At 38.5% G+C, this 18,329-nt stretch overlaps 1 protein-coding gene across 2 annotated transcripts in view; it reads left to right on the forward strand.

Annotated features, from left to right (window-relative positions):
• Nucleotides 1–18,329, forward strand: part of Setd2 (SET domain containing 2, histone lysine methyltransferase) — a 101,370-nt gene that overhangs the window by 33,070 nt on the left and 49,971 nt on the right. The window contains exons 8-13 of one of the 2 annotated variants that reach the window (XM_057766502.1): nt 225–322; nt 3,507–3,633; nt 5,904–6,038; nt 7,249–7,368; nt 9,744–10,406; nt 13,789–14,071. In XM_057766502.1, coding sequence (XP_057622485.1) covers nt 225–322; nt 3,507–3,633; nt 5,904–6,038; nt 7,249–7,368; nt 9,744–10,406; nt 13,789–13,905 — 1,260 coding nt within the window. In that variant the 3' untranslated portion in view covers nt 13,906–14,071. Of the gene's footprint in view, nt 1–224; nt 323–3,506; nt 3,634–5,903; nt 6,039–7,248; nt 7,369–9,743; nt 10,407–13,788; nt 14,072–18,329 lie in introns of those variants that run through there. The other variant, XM_057766501.1, reaches the window with a different exon arrangement.

Raw genomic sequence — 18,329 nt, forward strand, 5'->3', positions numbered from 1 at the left:
CTTATTGTAATTCAGCCAAGATTTATAGATACTGAATCTACAGTCTATTAAATGAGAATGATAGTTGGTTAGTGTATTTAGGGAAAAATCAACCTATTTGCTTTGAGAAAACACTTATTATGTAAAGATCTATATGCATAATTTACTCAGGTGATGGTCTTTGTACATATTCATGCACAAACATTAATGAGTTACTAATATCTGTTCTTTTCAAAACACTCCAGTGGACTGTGAATGGACAACTGAGGGTTGGATTTTTTACCACCAAGCTAGTTCCTTCGGGTTCAGAGTTAACATTTGACTATCAATTCCAAAGATATGGGTAAGTAATGGTTTTATTCTATTTTGTTACTTTTGATAAGGAAAATGGATTTTCAGTTACAGAGATATCATTTCTCATCTATGGTATGTCATCATTTTGCTTTTCCTATTATGTGATCTTTCTGGCCACTAACGAATTTACAGTATAGAAACTATGTAATGTTCCTCTGATATATAATAAAATTTTACTATAGGGTCGAGGATGTAGTTCAGTCGGTGGAGTGCTTTCCTAGCGTCCATAAAGCCCTGGTTTTGATTCCCAGCACTGTATAAAAAATACAGTGTGGTAGTGCATGCCTCATGTAGGACAGTGGTTCTCAACCTTCCTAAGGCTGCAGTCCTATATAGTTGCTCATAATGTGGTGACTCCCAACCATAAAGTTATTTTTTTTATATTTATTTATTTATTTAGTATACAATATTCTGTCTGTGTGTATGCCTGAAGGCCAGAAGAGGGCGCCAGACCTCTTTACAGATGGTTGTGAGCCACCATGTGGTTGCTGGGAATTGAACTCAGGACCTTTGGAAGAGCAGGCAATGCTCTTAACCACTGAGCCATCTCTCCAGCCCCCATAAAGTTATTTTTGTTGCTACTTCAAAACTGTAGTTTTGCGACTGTTGTGAGTCGTAATGTAAATATGTGTTTTTCAGTGGTCTTAGGGACACTCCTTGGAAAAGATTGGTTTACCTCCAAAGGGGTTATGACCCACAGGTGGAGAGCTGCTGATGTTGGAGGTGGAGGCAGTAGGATCAGAACTTCAAGGTTACTGGTGCCTGTGTATCAAGTCGAGGATAGCCCATGCGACCCTTTCTTTTTTTTTTTTTTTTTTTGGGGGGGGGTGTTTCTCTGTAGCTTTGGTGCCTCTCCCAGAACTAGCTCTTGTAGACCAGGCTGGCCTCGAACTCCCAGAGATCCGCCTGCCTCTGCCTCCCGAGTTCTGGGATTAAAGGTGTGTGCCACCACCGCCCCATGCGACCCTTTCTTAAAAAAAAAAAAAAAGACTCGAAACTCATTCATTATAGAAATGCCAACTCTGAACATATATGTGTGTGAAGAGTATAATGTCCTTATTTATCTATCTTTTATCAACTCTTGACTAATTTTATTTTGCCTATACCAGATTGTGTACTCTTATTCATACTTTTGGAAGTTGGAGAGATGGCTCAGAGAGGTTAAGAGTGCTGGCTGTGGGGCTGGAGAGATGGCTCAGCGGTTAAGAGCACTGCCTGCTCTTCGAAAGGTCCTGAGTTCAATTCCCAGCAACCACATGGTGGCTCACAACCATCTGTAATGAGGTCTGGTGCCCTCTTCTGGCCTGCAGGCATGCAGACAAAACAGTGTATACATAATAAATAAATAATTAAAAAAAAAAAAAAGAGTGCTGGCTGTTTTTCCAGAGAACTTGAGTACAATTCCTGGCACTGCCAGTTACTGGCAGCTCATAACTATCTGTAACTCAATTTGAGTCCAAGGAATTCAACACTCTCACACAGGCAAAACATGAATGCAAATAAAATAAAAATAAATAACTTTTTGAAGTTTGGGTTTGGTGGTTTACTCTGGTTCCAGCAGTTGGGAGATCAAGGCAGGTGGATTCTGAGCACAAGGCTCTCCTGGGTCTGCATACTGCATAGGAAATTCCAAGCCAGCCAGGGCTCTGTAGTGGAACTGTTATTTTAGCAAGGCAAAGTGGTACATGCTTGTCTTCCCCACACCCAAAAGGCAAAAGGATCAAAGAGAAATAAAACCAATAAAGTTCAGGGGTGGGAATGTCAAGTAAACTATAAAACTAAACAGTGTCCTCCTCCCCAGATTATATCTTTGTGAACTTGCCGCTTTTGATGCTTATGTTAAAAGTTACACAAACTCTGCTTCCTGGATATTTTAATCCCTTCAGGACAAGGTGCAATTTTCTTACTTTGTCCAGTGTTTCTTACCAGTGGATTCTTTTCTTAGTACTAACATTGTTTCAGATATTCCTTTATATACTTCATATATCAGAGTTTAGTCATCTTTGAGATTCTTTCAGTTTTGAGACTGATTCTCTCCTTATAAACCAGCACAAATGCCAAGGAGTATTCTGTTCTGACTACTTGCTTTTCTTGTCATGTATTCAGGAGATAAGTTACAGATCGGATTCTAAGTCGATTCCCACAGTTTTTCTGTGCTTAGATTATCCTTTTCTCAGGGCAAAGAAACTGGACATGTCGCTTTGTTTATAAAGTGATTTTTTTCCCCTCTCATTGGTACTCTTTCTGTCTCTCTGTCTCTCTTTACACATACATACACGCGCGCGCGCTAAGTCTATCCATGACTTTTAAAGTATTCATTTATTTTTCTTCTGGTAACTTTGGGCACAAATTGCAAAGGTAGTTTCTTTCCAGGCCCATAGACTTAAATCAGTATTCTTTTCTACCTTTTTCCTTGTCTCCATGGTTTCGTTTAATTAATTATTACTATATTTGGTATTACAGGAGGCCATTGAATTTGATACATTTTTAAATCAAATGTTTCCTTTTGAGTGGCTTGATGATACTGTATTTTATGTTTTTTAATAATAAATGGATCTTTTTGGTGTACCAAATAAACATAAATGATAATTGTCTAAGCTGTGTAAGGAATTTTATTCTATCTAGCACAAACATGTAAATAGTCTCTTATTTTCATGCATCAATAAGTAGTCTTATAAATTGAGAAGTCATTAAGTAATTGACTTGTTTTATCTAACAAGTGATAAAAGATTAGGGAAATGATGTAACCAGTACAGATGGTGCAGGCCTGTGATCCCAGTACATGGGAGGCTGAGGCAGAGGAGCTGTAGTCAAAGCTAGGCGGGGTAATTTGGAGAAACTGTCTCAGAAATAGAAAGTAGAAAAGGGACTGGAAATGAAGCTTAGTAAGACTCTTGCCTAAATTGTGGAATCCATGGATTGAATCTCTAGTGTCTCTCTCTCTCTCTCTCTCTCTCTCTCTCTCTCTCACACACACACATATGAGAGAGAGAAATTGAGAGAAGGGGTAGTTGTGAAAAAGGAATTAATATCTTTTACAAGGAATTTTTAGACATTTCTAGTAGAAGTAGGTTTGTAAAGAGTCTTTTAATGAATACTTTGATATTTCCTGTAGAGTGGTATGATTCTTAATGTGTTCTCACTTTTACATGCTTTTCTTTCCTTAACAACAGCAAAGAAGCTCAGAAATGTTTCTGTGGGTCAGCTAATTGCCGGGGTTACCTGGGAGGAGAAAACAGAGTCAGCATCAGAGCAGCAGGAGGGAAGATGAAAAAGGAGCGCTCTCGAAAGAAGGATTCAGTAAGTGCACCGTCTGTTTTTCAGAATTTAGGATAAAAGTTTTAAGGAAATAGCCTGTTCAATGTAAAGGAAAATCTGGGTTTTGATGAAATATTATTGGAAAAGAGTTGTGGCTGACTGTTTTTATTTCAATAGAGATTAGAATAAAGTACTGGAAACTTCTAAAGTATGCCGAAAATTCCTTGGCTCATACTTTTTCTAAGCTTGTCTTTGTTCGGGGTTGTGTGTGTGCACACACACACTCTACAAGTATGAAGGTTAAAGGACAGTTTGCAGGAGTCTGTTCTCTATTTACAAGTTGGTCTCAGGAATCAAACTAAGGTCTTGGAAGCAAGCACCTTTACCTCCTGAGCCATTTAACTTGCCCCATATGTTTTTCATTGAATAAACATACCAGTTTACCTATGTTGTACACATTTGGAGCATTTGTTTGTTTTTAATTAATTAATATTTATTTATTATATATTCAGTGTTCTTCCTGCGTGTATGCCTGCAGGCCAGAAAAGGGCATCAGATCTCATTACAGATGGTTGTGAGCCACAGTGTGGTTGCTGGGAATTGAACTCAGAACCTCTGGAAGAGCAGCTAGTGCTCTTATCCTCTGAGCCATCTCTCCAGCCCTGGTTGTTTGTTTTTGCCATCATGAATGTGACTGTATTGAGCACTGTAGGCATTTCCTGGTGCTTATGTGCAGAAGGTTTTCTGTGTTTTATTCTTAGTGGAATTGCTGGGCAAAGGAAATACAACTGTTTTGTGTTTTTAGCAGTGCTTTGGGTTCTTTTTTTAAATATTTATTTATTTATTTAGTATACAATATTCTGTCTGTGTGTATGCCTGCAGGCCAGAAGAGGGCACCAGACCCCACATGGTTGTGAGCCACCATGTGGTTGCTGGAAATTGAACTCAGAACCTCTGGAAAAGCAGGCAATGCCCTTAACCTCTGAGCCATCTCTCCAGCCCCCTGGGTTCTTTATTTTATATTTTTGTTAGCGTTTTGCTTTGTTTTTGTTTTTGGAGACAGGGTTCCTCTGTGTATCCCTGGCTGTCCTGGAACTCACTCTGCAGACCAGGCTTGCCTCAAACTCAGAGATCCACATGCCTATGCTCCTGATTACTAGGATTAAAGGCTTGGGCCTTCATACCCAGCTAGGCCAGCTTTTTAAAGAACATTAGTTTTATGTGTATGAGTGTTTTACCTGCTTGTGTGTCTGTGTACCACATGAGTCTGGTGCCTATGGAGGCCAGAAGAGAGCATCAGACCCCCTGAAATTAGTATTACATACTGTTGTGAATCACCATGTAGGTCCTCTGGAAGAGCACCTAGGATTTTTAACTTCTGAGCCATCTCTCAAGCTCTACACGGCAGTCTTTAAATTTTACATTTACCTTAAATTCCAGATTAACGTGTGAAAGTATATATATTTGAATGACATAATCTATTTTCCTGCTTTACTTATCCTTTCCCATCCAGTTTCTCCTTTTTTTTTCTTGTTTTTGTTTTATTTGGTGTGGGGGGGGCACTTCCTGGCGAAGTCTGATGACAGTTGCCAGCATTCATTTTGTTAGACATGAAGCAGGTGTCTTTACACACTGAGGCATGTCACTGATCTGGCACTTATTCTATCACCTCATTAGGCCTCAAATTGAAAATCTCCTGCGTCAATTTCCTGAGATCTTGGGTTATAGGCCTGATTCACTCTGTCCAGTAATGCAGAGTGCTGGGGAACTAAACCCAGAGCCTTGAACCATATCCTCAAGCCTGAAATAATTTCTTATTCACATAGTTGAATGAAAGAAATGCTTTTCAGATTTTTTTTATCAATTTATGTTTCTTTTTTGTTTGTTTAATCTCCACCACTTCTAGCTAATTTGTTTTTCAACAGTAATTTTATATTATCAGTTATTGTGTTTATACCTGCTTTTCTTTTCTCCTCCCTCCCTCCCTCCCTCCCTCCCTCCCTCCCTCCCTCCCTCCCTCCCTCCCTCCCTCCCTCCCTCCCTCCTTCCCCTCTTTGCTTACTTGCCTAGCGTGGGCTTGAGGAGTTCATAGTCGTCTGCCTCAACTTCATTGCTAATAATACAGGAATGGTGCTGTGTATGTGTGTTCCCTGTATCCCCCCGCAACTAGTCTACTAGCATGGTTCTTTCCTTGTGATCTTACTTTTCATTTTCTAAATTGCTTGTGAAACTGAGCATTTTTTTCCCCATTGTTTGAATAAATGACTGGTTTGTACTTGTTTTATAACTAGATATTTTCTTTGCTGTGGTAGGTGGATGGAGAGCTAGAAGCGCTGATGGAAAATGGTGAGGGCCTCTCTGATAAAAACCAGGTTCTCAGTTTATCCCGGCTCATGGTTAGAATTGAAACTCTGGAACAGAAACTTACTTGTCTCAAGCTCATTCAGGTAAGCACTTTAATACTGATTTATTTCTATTTCTGAATTTGGGGTGGGACACTTAAACTACATTCTGTTAGAGAAAAGTTTATCTTGTTTTAAATGGACATGCAAGTTATTCAGGATTTTGAAAGCTTATACCCTTGAAAATGGCTAGCCAGTTGCATATTATTAACAGCAGAGTTGATTTGCTTTTCCCTTCAGTTAAAAGCACATGCTGGGATTTCTTTTATTGTAATAATTCATGATACTTTTTATAGCTTTCTCCTTTCCTACCAGTTACTAATGTATCAAAACTATTTTACTATAGGATCTCAAAGAAAGATTTTTAGCAGTCATCTCATGTATTCCAGTTTACTAAGCATGACATAAGAAACAGATAATAAAAAAATTATCTAAAAAAATCTAGGAGGATTTATGTATTTACTTACTTCCTTATTTATTTTTTGAGTTGTTACTTTTTCTTTTTTCTTTTTCTTTTTGTGTGTGTGTGGGTGCATACCTGTGGAGATTAGTGGAAGATCCAGCTCTCTCCTTTGACCATGTGAGACTTTGGGATTGACTTTGGGTCATTAGGCTTACAGGCAAGCACCTGTAACTGCTTGAATCATCTTGACAGGACCAGGACTGAATTTCATTGCAAACGATATGATAATATAGTAATCATTTTCCACTTTAAGTCAAGTCCAAGTGTACTATCAGAATGTGTGTGTGTGTATTTTTTTCCAAGACAGGGTTTCTCTGTGTATTGCTGGCTATCCTTGAACTTCCTCTATAGACCAGTTTGGCCTCAAAATCAGAGATACGCCTGCCTCTGCCACCCAAGAGCTGGGACTAAAGGTGTGAACCACCATCAGAGATACTGTTTTCAGTTGTGTAGTTTTGTTCCTTTAATTAAATTTATAAGAGACTTAAAAGTAGAAGAGGTTCTCGTTGGAAAGAAGTAAAACAGTGAGATGGGGAGGGAGGCAGTAGCAGATAATTAGGAATGAGCTTGACAAAAATACAGTAAAGGACAAAATTTTTAGATATTAAAATTTTTATTGTATTTGTTAGATGTATTAATTGTAGTTAATAAAAATGGAGTTTCTAAGATGTATGTGTGTGTGTGTGTGCACTGATTGAAGCAAACTCTTAATTCTCACCATGGCCTCTTGTAACGTTTGACTGTCATTGCCTCCCTGACACTTTACATCATGCTCTTTTTCTCCTGTGACAGAACACACACTCTCAGTCCTGTCTCAAGTCATTTCTGGAGCGTCATGGGTTGTCTTTGCTGTGGATCTGGATGGCAGAGCTTGGTGATGGCCGGGAAAGTAACCAGAAACTTCAAGAAGAGGTCAGTTCACACAGGCCCACATTTCTTTTTTTTTTTTTTTTGATTTTTCGAGACAGGATTTCTCTGTGGCTTTGGTTCCTGTCCTGGCACTAGCTCTTGTAGACCAGGCTGACCTCGAACTCACAGAGATCCGCCTGCCTCTGCCTCCCGAGTGCTGGGATTAAAGGCGTGCACCACCACCGCCCGGCTTCAGGCCCACATTTCTTAAAACCACTTCCTTTGATTGCTTTTTTGGAGGGGCTGTGACATGGGTGATTATTAATTTAATACTATGAGATTAATATCAAATAATAAAAATATACCTATATCATTTCTGCAGCTATAAATTTATATATATTTTGCTTTGGTAGTAAGTTTGCCTTTGGTTTTCCCCATAGTATCTTTTTGATTTTTGTTTTTTTGAGATAGGGTATTTCTGTATTGCCTTGGCTATCCCTGGACTCACTAGATCAGACTGGCCTCGAACTCACAGAGGTTCATCTGCCTCTGCCACCCAAGTGCTGGGATTAAAGGCACGGGCCGCCACCACCTGACTCCCTGTAGCATCTTCAAGTCAGCTTTATGTACTGGGAACTTTAAGTGAGATAGAACATGATAGTAATTCAGTTTATTGCTAAGACCATTACTTTTAAATTATGGGAACACACAGAAAACTTGAATTTTGGAGTTCTTAAAAATTGACAAGAATTAGAATATTCTGAAAATCAAAGATGTCTTTTCAAAGGTCTAAGTAAGATTAATTGGCAGCATTATTAGTGGATTTGCAGTGTTTACCATAAAATTAGTATTTTTCTGACCTTTGACAGGTAGTTTTTTTTTAATTTATTAATTTTAATGTACATGAGTGCTCTATTTGCATGTACAACTTTGAGAAGAGGGTATCAGATTCCACTGTAGATGTAGCAAAGAGGCTGCTAGTTAGTTCCCGGCCACTTAGCCCCGAAATAATCACACAGAAGCTGTATTAAGTCACTGCTTGACCTATTAGCTCTAGCTTCTTATTGGCTAACTCTTACATATTAATTTTACCCATTTCTATTAATCTGTGTATCGCCATGTGGCTGTGGCTTACTGCGTAAAGTTTCATCTTGTCTGTCTTTGGCAGAGCTTCATGGTTTCTCCCTGACTCCACCTCCTTTCTCCCAGCATTCAGTTTAGTTTTTCCTGCCTAGTTCTGCTCTGCTATAGGTCCAAAGCAGTCCTTTATTAGCTAATGGTATTCACAGCATACAGAGGGGAATCCTGCGTCATGTAGATGGTTGTGAGCCATCATGTGGTTGCTGAGAATTGAACTGAGGACTTCTGGAAGAGCAAGCAACCAGTGCTCTAAACTGCTGAGCCATCTCTCCAGCTCCTGATAGGTAGCTTTTTAAAGAAATCATAGTTTGTACTATAACCCCAAAGTCAGTTATGCTATAAAAACACTTTTCAATTAATTAATTAATTGTTTTTAGTCAAGGTTTTTCTATGAATCTCTGGCTGTGCTAGAACTCGCTCTGTAGGTAGACCAGGCCGGCCTCAAACTCACAGAGAGATCCACCTGCCTCTGTTTCCCCAAGTCCTGGGATTAAAGTAAGGTGTGCACCAACACCTGGCTATATTTGAACTTTTTAAATGTGGAAATTATCATTTAAATACATGGTGTTGTATGGTTCCCAAGATTCTGTTACAGTATCTTGGGGAATTTTATAGAAAAGGAGACTGGAAATGAGGCCTAGTACTTTTTATTTTTTTTAAGCTGCATAGTTTTGGGAATTCTTTCCTTGTAGAGAGTATTTATCAGTCACACATAGTGGTTGAGTGGTTATGTCATTACTCTATACTTCTTTATTGTAGATCAGACTAAATAAAAGTTTTTTGTTAAAAGGAAATAATGTTATAACCTTCAACTGCATCTATATTTGTGAAGACATAGGTCTTAATTTAGTAAGACAGTACCCAAAATGCAGTATTTCTTCTATGAATTCTTTTTTTTTTTTTTTTTTTTGGTTTTTCGAGACAGGGTTTCTCTGTGGTTTTGGAGCCTGTCCTGGAACTAGCTCTTGTAGACCAGGCTAGTCTCGAACTCACAGAGATCCGCCTGCCTCTGCCTCCCAAGTGCTGGGATTAAAGGCGTGCGCCACCACCGCCCGGCTCTTCTATGAATTCTTACCTGTTTAAAAGGTTAGCTGTAAAGCTGGGCGGTGGTGGTGCACACCTTTAATACCAGCACTCGGGAGGCAGAGGCAGGTGAATTTCTGTGAGTTCGAGGCCAGACTGGTCTACAAGAGCTAGTTCCAGGACAGGCTCCAAAACTACAAAGAAACCTTTTCTCGGAAAATGAAAAACAAAAACAGCTGTACAAATAATAAGATTTTTTTATTATGTTTAATCAGATTATAAAGACGTTGGAGCATTTACCTATTGCTACTAAAAATATGTTGGAAGAAAGCAAAGTACTTCCAATTATTCAACGCTGGTCTCAGACCAAGACTGCTGTCCCTCAGTTAAGTGAAGGCGATGGATATTCTAGTGAGAATACATCACGTGCTCACACACCGCTTAATACACCTGATCCTTCCATCAAGCTGAGCACAGAAGTGGATACAGAGACTCCCAAGAAACTCATGTTTCGCAGGCTTAAAATTATAAGTGAAAATAGCATGGACAGTGCGATCTCAGATGTAACCAGTGAGCTAGAATGCAAGGATGGTAAAGAGGACCTTGATCAACTAGAAACTGTCACTGTAGACGATGACGACGACTTGCAGTCACAACAGCTACTAGCACAACAGCTGTGTGAGTCCAAAGTCGAGAGTGAAACTAGCATCGAAGGGAATAAATTACCCACGTCTGAGCCAGAGGCTGATGTCGAGGCAGAGCTCAAAGAAAGCAGTGGCACAAAACTAGAAGAAACTATTGCTGAGGAAACACAATCCCAAGATGAAGAGGAGGGTGTGTCTGATGTTGAAAGTGAGAGGAGCCAAGAACCACCTGATAAAACAGTGGATATAAGTGATTTGGCCACCAAGCTGCTAGACAGCTGGAAAGACCTAAAGGTAAGAAAATATTTTTTTCTTTTCTTTTTTTTTTCTTTTTCGCTAATGTAACTGATTACTCAGAATCAGACTGCTGCAAACCTGAATAAAACTGACAGCATCTCTAGCCATGAGTATTTCTGAAAAGTGGACTGTAATCTCTTAGTGTTCTGAAGCCATACCAGTTAGACTCTTATCCAGATTGTTGCCCTTTTCTCTCACTGGGAAAAGTACATATTGGTGATTTTATTAATTTAAGGGCTCTTCTTGTAAAACTAAACAAAGCAAAATCTTTTTAGTGTTAAACTTAATTTGTATGCAATGACAGCAGATGTTTAAATTAATTGGAAATCAGCTGGATGGGTTAAGAGAAAATTAACAATGAAATTCTTTGGAAACCCCTGATAATTTAAGAACTTTTGTTATAAAATGATTGTGAAATTTTATTCTAGAAAAAACATCATAACATTAGTTTATTTGCCTTTGTTTTTTAAATAGGCCTATACTTAAGTTCTTTTTTTTTTTTAAATAAACAAAACATGTTGTCTGGAGGGGAAGCCAAGGTTCCTGGTGCACTCCTTTAATCCCAGCACTTGGGGAGGCAGAGGCCAGAGGATCTCTGAGTTTAAGGCCAGCCTGGTTTACATAGTAATCTCTAGGTAGCTGGGGCTGCATACATCGAGAGACTAATAAATATCTCAGTTTATCTCAATATATAGCCAGGTGGTGGTACATGCCTTTGGAGGCAGAGGCAGGTGTGTGTGTGTGTGTGTATTTGTATGTATACTCATTCTTGTTAAGGAATGCAATAAGATGTGTAGAATTTGCCTTTCAGAAAACCCAGTCTGGATCTTGAATAAGTGTGGATGTATAAAAATTTGAGCATATTAGAACTAATGGTTCTCTTCAGTTTAAGTGCTCTGAGTCTGGGATCCAGGTTCTAAAGACCCTGTGGGAACAAGTTATTTCCTACCTTTTGTTTTCTGTTTCTCCTTTCTTCTCTCAGAATTGAAACAATCAGATAAATAGCAATCCAGTTTTGTTTTGTTTTGTTTTTGTAGCAAGGTGAAACTGCAAAGCTTATCACATTAGATCATGTGATTTGATCCTGTAGAACTTAAGACAGAACCCAGTGGGTAATTGGTTGGGTGAGGTGCTTCCTGCTTACCCTGTTGAGATATTTGCATATACCAGTCTGTTTTTACTTATGTAAGTTACTCTTTGATCACTTAAAATTTAGCATAAATTTGGCTTTATTTAATGTGAAACCTGAATTTTTTTAATAAATATAAAAGGATTTGGGTGGTGGTGGTGCATACCTTTAATCCCAGCACTCGGGAGGCAGAGGCAGGTGGATGGATCTCTGTGAGCTAAGGCTAGCCTGGTCTACAGGAGCTAGTTCCAGGACAGGCTTAAAAGCTACAGCAAAACCCTGTCTTGAAAAACAAAGCTAAACAACAACAATAATAAAAATAGATGAGTAAATATAAAAGGAGTGTTGATAGTCTGTTTGTAATGCTATGTATCAGATATAAGGAATTAGAATTGCAGTTAGATGAGAGATAATAGGATGGTCACTTGTTGGACCTTTATTTAGTTAAAGCCTTCTTTGTGACAGCACAAGGGTCCTAAAAGAAGTTTCTCGGGAGCTGGAGAGATGGCTCAGAGGTTAAGAGCACTGACTGGTCTTCCAGAGGTCCTGAGTTCAATTCCCAGCAACCACGTGGTGGCTCACAGCCATCTATAATGAGATCTGGTGCTTCTGGCATACAAGCATACATGGAAGGAATGTTGTATACATAATAAATCTTTAAAAAAAAAAAAGTTTCTCGGATGTTTGGAGGTGACAACAGAGTCTGCATGATGAATATAATTTAGTAATGAAGGTAGAGGTAAAAGCAGGTACACAAAAGACATGGGAAAATCATATAAAGCCATAGTTTCATAGAAGAGAGAATACTAATGTAAAGCCGTTGGTTTGCCGAGAAGTCTCATATTATTATAATCTCATACTTGGTTTAAAATCTGTAAGATGGGACTGGAGAGATAGCTCAGCAGTTAAGAGCATTGATTGCTCTTCCAGAGGACCAGGGTTCAATCCCCAGTGCCCACATGGTGGCTCACAACTGTCTGTAACTCTTGTTGCAGTTCCAATTTCACACAGGCAAAACAGAAGTGCACATAAAATAAAAATAAATAAAATTTTAGAAAATCTGTAAGATGTAAGGCTTTTGATATCTGCGTATTAGTTTGTATCTGCGATTGAAACGTGTGATTTATTCTCTAGGATGTATGTAGAGTGTTTAGATAAAACTGGAATAATTAACCTTACTCTCTGAACACCCATTGTTCAGTCCTAACTCAAAGACCAGAGTTATTTCACAATAATGTGTAGATTAATGATCTTTTTGACTTTAGGTTTACATTTTTATTTATATTTAAAATAAATTCTTAACCGGTGGTGGTGGTGTACACCTTTAATCCCAGCACTTGGGAGGCAGAAACAGGTGGATCTCTGTGAGTTCGAGGCCAGCCTGGTCTACAGAGCAAGTTCCAGGACAGACTCCAAAAGCTACAGAGGAACCCTGTCATGAAAAACAAACAAACAAACAAAAACAAATAAATTCTTAAATTTCATACTTTGTTTTTATCAGAGTTCTTAACATCAAAGGAATAATTAAATAGAAATCTCTCTCTTTTTTTAAAACTTGTTTGGGCATCTTTACTTACTGTGAACTGTGATGTTTTGTTACATATTGATGTTGGGGTTGTTAATTCTTCTTTTAATTAGCTTTTACCATGAGTCTGGTTTCTAAATTCTGGTTACTATTGTCTTTTTAACTTTTAGCATTTGGTTAGCAGTCTGAAGTCAAGAATTGATAAATTATACATGTTTTAGAGAAACATACTGGTTTAATGTGGTTATTGTGTACCATACTATCCCGGCATTAAAAGAGTTAACTACTTCTGTCTTACTTCACCTATGTGTTCAAGTAAACCTTAGCTGAAGCAAAAATGTCTTATTCTTTCCACCTTACTAAGACCTGTGGCCAAGTACTGTGTTAGTTACTGATATTTAGTTCATACTAAAAAGCATTGATTGTGGATCTTTTGGCCATTCTAACTCTTCCTGATCTTGTGGGGCTACTATAACATTACTGGACATGTATTCCACTTGTCATTTCTGCATTGGATGGAGTAAAGAACTGAACAGGATTACTTCATACTCCTTAATCTTGGTTTTGCTGTGAAGACAGACTATAGGGATCATCCAAAAGAAAAAGAAAAGAAAGAAAAAAAAAGTCAGAGGGTGGGAGGGAAGGGAGTGAAGCTTCATGAATTACTCTTTGTCCTCCCAGATCTGATGATGATCCCCCTTGTAACTTGAACCATTTCCATCTAGCTTCTCAGGGCAGCAAGGAGCTTGTTAACATCACCAGCTGATCATGTGTCTCCTTTTCTCAACTCCATTTTCAACTTCGTGCTGAAGAAAAACGTGAACCTAGCGTGCATTCTGTGAAGAAGCAGGAAGATGGTTGGGAAGTTGGATGATGCATGAAAAATATAATAGGTGAAAAGAGGACAGAGGTGGTTAACTCACTGGCGCCGGCATTATTTTGGTGCGACCATTGCCAACAATTGTTGTCGTTCCGGGAAAATCCGTACTTCTGGCGAGAAAGGATTAAGTGAGCTGCTTTTTCTATACCTTATATACACAGGATCACTCCCTAGGCTTGCAAGATACTGACTATACACGTTTCTCATAAAGTAGCCCTCACATAACCTAGCACATTGCACTTATAAACATGTTCATCTTCACATGCAGATTTACTAGGCTGCATTTTTAGCAGGGCCATGTGCATCTCTTTCTGTGTGAAAGAGGAATTGCTATGCATCATGTGTTCTGCTGAAAATGTAGCCTAGATTTCACAAAAGTGACTGCAGTTGATAATTATAACTTGACTGGGAAAATCTTCCTTCTGTTGGATCATATGAAAAGGAGGTAAGGTTCTCATGAATTTGGCAGCTTGGATTACTGTTAACGTCAAGAGATTATAATAATTAGTAATTTAAGGCTTTCTTTACAAACACTTAGATATTGGGTGTACCTTTCATCTTCTGGTCACCTTGGGTAGTTCTGTTTCTACCTGGATTAGATAATTTGGGGACAGAAGCTTCTTAGAAGTAATAAGTTAATACTTACTAATGTCTACCCTTATTTTCTTAATTCATCTTTTTGTAGATACTCCTTTACCTTATAAATACACAATTTTAGCCAGGGATGGTGGTGCAGCTCTTTAATTCCAGCCCTCAGAAGGCAGAAGCAGGATGGAGTCTGTGAGTTCAAGGCCAGCCTAGTCTACACAGCTAGCTCTGACACAGCCAGGGCTACAGAGAAACCCTGTCTTAAAAAAACAAAAACAAACTAACAAAAAAGACGCAACACTGTTTGGTCAGAAAGCTCAACATTAAACTTTATATAGGAAGTTGAGCTGTCTACCTAAACTGAATGATTTTGAGTTAGTGAGATTTCACTCCACCATTAGTATTGTCTGTAAAAAGAGGTTTGTACATTTGGAACTGAAATTGTATGTCCTGAGCTTCTGTGATAAATTTGATTAGTCTAGAGTAAAAGGAGAAAGGAGGATATGAGCCTGTATAGGGAGGGTACCTCCAGGGAATGCTGTTTTAGATAGTGCTGCCAAGTGTCTTGTTTGTTTATGCATTTGATTTTTGGTGATTTTTTTTTTTTTTTTTTTTTAAGGCAGGGTTTTTCTGTAGTTTTGGAGCCTGTCTGGAACTCTCTCTGTAGATCAGCAGGCTGGTCTCAAAGTCACAGAAATCTGTCTTGCCTCCTGAGTGCTGGGATTAAAGGCATGTGCTACCGCTGCCCTGCCCTTGTTTTATTTTGTTTTGTTTTGAGAGACAGGGTCCAACTATAATAATCCAGATGCTAGGATTAGAGGTGTGTGTAATAGACATGTGCCACCACTCTCAGCAGAGCCCCTTCCCTCCACCCCCCCCATACATTTTTTTTTAAGGTAGGGTCTCATTATATAGTTCTTGCTGGCCTAGAACTCATTATCCACTGCTTCTGCTAAAGGCATATACCATCATCCCTGACTGAGGTCACCTTTTATTTTGTAGTCCACTTTGTTACTGAAACTACTTTTATCTGAATAGTAGTAGTTCAGCTTGTTCGGTGGTAGCCTGTGATCCTTCAGAGACTGAGGGAAAAGGATCATGAGTTGGAAGCCAGCCTGGCTACATAGTAAAATGTAGTCTCAAGAGACAAAAATATTAATTAGAGATTTGGGGCACTACCTGTTTTTTTTTTTTTTAAAGTGTGGCTTGTTTGTTTATATATTGATTGTGGCTGCTGTAGTTGTAAACTTTGGTAATTGCCATGAAGATGGGATAGATTATAAAGATTATAGTATTTGTCCTGTCCTTTACAGAAAAACATGTACCAATACCTATTTCAGTGATAAAAAACAGAATTTGACTGCTTTAAACAAAGTCACTTTTACTTTACACATTTGGATGACCTTTAAAATCTGTTTTCTCAAAGACAGTAGTCATGTTTCTATTACTGTGAACTTAGTTTTTGTTGTTACATCTTGACTTTGTTTAGGAAAAGATAGTTTGAGTGTAAGACTCTGTATGAGCAACAGGAGAGTAAAAGACATTATAGAAAGAATATCCTAGTGAGAAAAAACCTCTAAGGAATGTTGTTGCTCCTTATACCATGGTTGAACCAGTCAGTGACTTGAGACTTTTCTAGTGTAGGTTAAGCCATACAAGTTTTCAGTTTTAAATAAAATTTTAGTCTTAGAAACATCCAAGAACATTCTGTATGCATTCTGCATGAAAGTCATATTCTAGTGATAAGTACATAGAAAATTGGCTAAACATTTTCCTAGGCCCTTTATTCAGATTTTGCAATGTTAATATTTTGTCAGTTTTTCACTATAATTTTCTTTAAGTTTTATTTCAGTTTTTGTGTTCCTGACTGGGGGTGGGGGGAAGTGCACACCTTAATCTCAGCACTTGAGTGGCAAAGGCAGAGGCAGATGGATCTCTGTGAGTTCAAGGCCATCCTGGTCTACAGAGCGAATTCCAGGAGAGCTAGGGGTACATAGAGAAACCCTGTTTCAACAACAACAAGATAAATGTTCCTAGCAGGAATATTATGTTGTTCTTAAAATACTCATTGGTTCTATTACTGACATTGTCAGCTTCAATCACATCTCTAAGGCGTCTGCTGGACTTCTCCAAAGTTACTATATACCAGTGGATGGTCACCTATGCCTGTAATCCCATCACCAGGAGGGATAAGACACCCTCAGGTATTCTGTAGTGGGAGCTGCGGGCTGTGTTCCTGCTGCCCCAGCTCCTGGTTGCCTGGCTAGCTTATGCCCCGAAATAACAACACACAAACTGTATTCTTTTAAACACGGCTTGGCCCATTTCTATTCATGTGTGTAGCACCCCAAGGTGCGCTTACCGGGAAGATTCTAGCCTATGTCCATCCTGGGTCAGAGCTTCATCGCGTTGCCCTGGAGAGCAGCGGCATGGCATCTAAGCTCACTTCCTCTTCCTCCCAGCATTCTGTTCTGTTTACTCCACCCACCTATGTTCTAACCTATGAGAGCCAGGCAGTTTCTTTATTATTTAACCAATGACCTTCCTCCATCATTTCACCTTTTTCTGTTTAAACAAAAAAGGAAGGCTTTAACTTTAATTTAGCAAAATTACATATAACAAAACAGTTATCAAGTAAGAATTACAGTTACAATATTTACATCTATTTTATCTTTATCATAACTAAGGAAAACTATAACTAAAACTATAACTATCTATTCTTCAACTCCATCAAAGACTCCAGAACCCAAAGTTCCTCTGTACCATTGGGGCATCCATCTTCGGCCTATAGGTTCATAGTATCCAGAGACATTTCCATGAAGTAGGAAATTTTAAAGACAGTTCAGTCACCATCTTCTGTGTCCTGCAGAATGTCTCGCAGACTCCTTCATGAATCAGGAACCCCGAAAGATCATCTCACCTTTAGGCAAGTTCAGTAGTCCTCTCTCTGCGGGTTCTCTGTGTCCAGTTTATACAATAGTCCAGGCAAGAGCAGTTTCTTGCCCAAATGGCTATCAAACTCCATAAGAGGCCTCTTCAGTGCCCATCTTCCTCTTGAAGTAGATTGGTGCTGCCAGGAGCAGAGTGTCTCATTGTCATGAAAAGTCCTAAGTTATTAACACATTTAAAATGCCATATTATATAATCTTTGAAAGATATGAAGAATGCCTATCTAAAATGTATCTATGTACATCTAGAAAATCTAACTAACATGACTACAAACTTGACTACTATTAATGATTATCTATTAACCTATATACGTTACATTTTTACATGAACTACACAATCACAATACCTTAATCAAGATCAGAAATACATACATACATATTTATATACATATAACAAAATTGACCTTAAATTTATATCAACAAAGCAAAACTTATACCAATGTAAATTATCCATATCTATATCATATCCCCCTTTAAATGTAAAAGAACATTTATAAACAATATTTGGGAATATGGATGTAGTTATTTCTCTCCAAACTGCTTCCTGCTGAATGGCGGCGATGTTAATCATGTCTTTCATGGTATAACCTGTGTGCTAGGTTCCTCTCAGTCAGCAGTTGAGCAAAGTAATTTTTTGAAGGTGTTCACTGCAACCTTTCAGGAGGGCATGGTCTATCATACCATATTGGGATGGAAGCAATCCGCAGGGTGTCATCGCCTGTGAAAACAAAAGAAGAATCTCTTTTCCAAAGTATCATATCCTTAGATCCAAATTCTGAAGTCAAGGTATTTTCAGAATATCTATGTTGGATTAGTTCAGTAGCATTTATAAACAAATATCTTTTAGCAG

Source organism: Chionomys nivalis, chromosome 4 (assembly GCF_950005125.1).
Source record: "Chionomys nivalis chromosome 4, mChiNiv1.1, whole genome shotgun sequence".
In the NCBI taxonomy this organism is placed as follows: Eukaryota; Metazoa; Chordata; class Mammalia; order Rodentia; family Cricetidae; genus Chionomys; species Chionomys nivalis.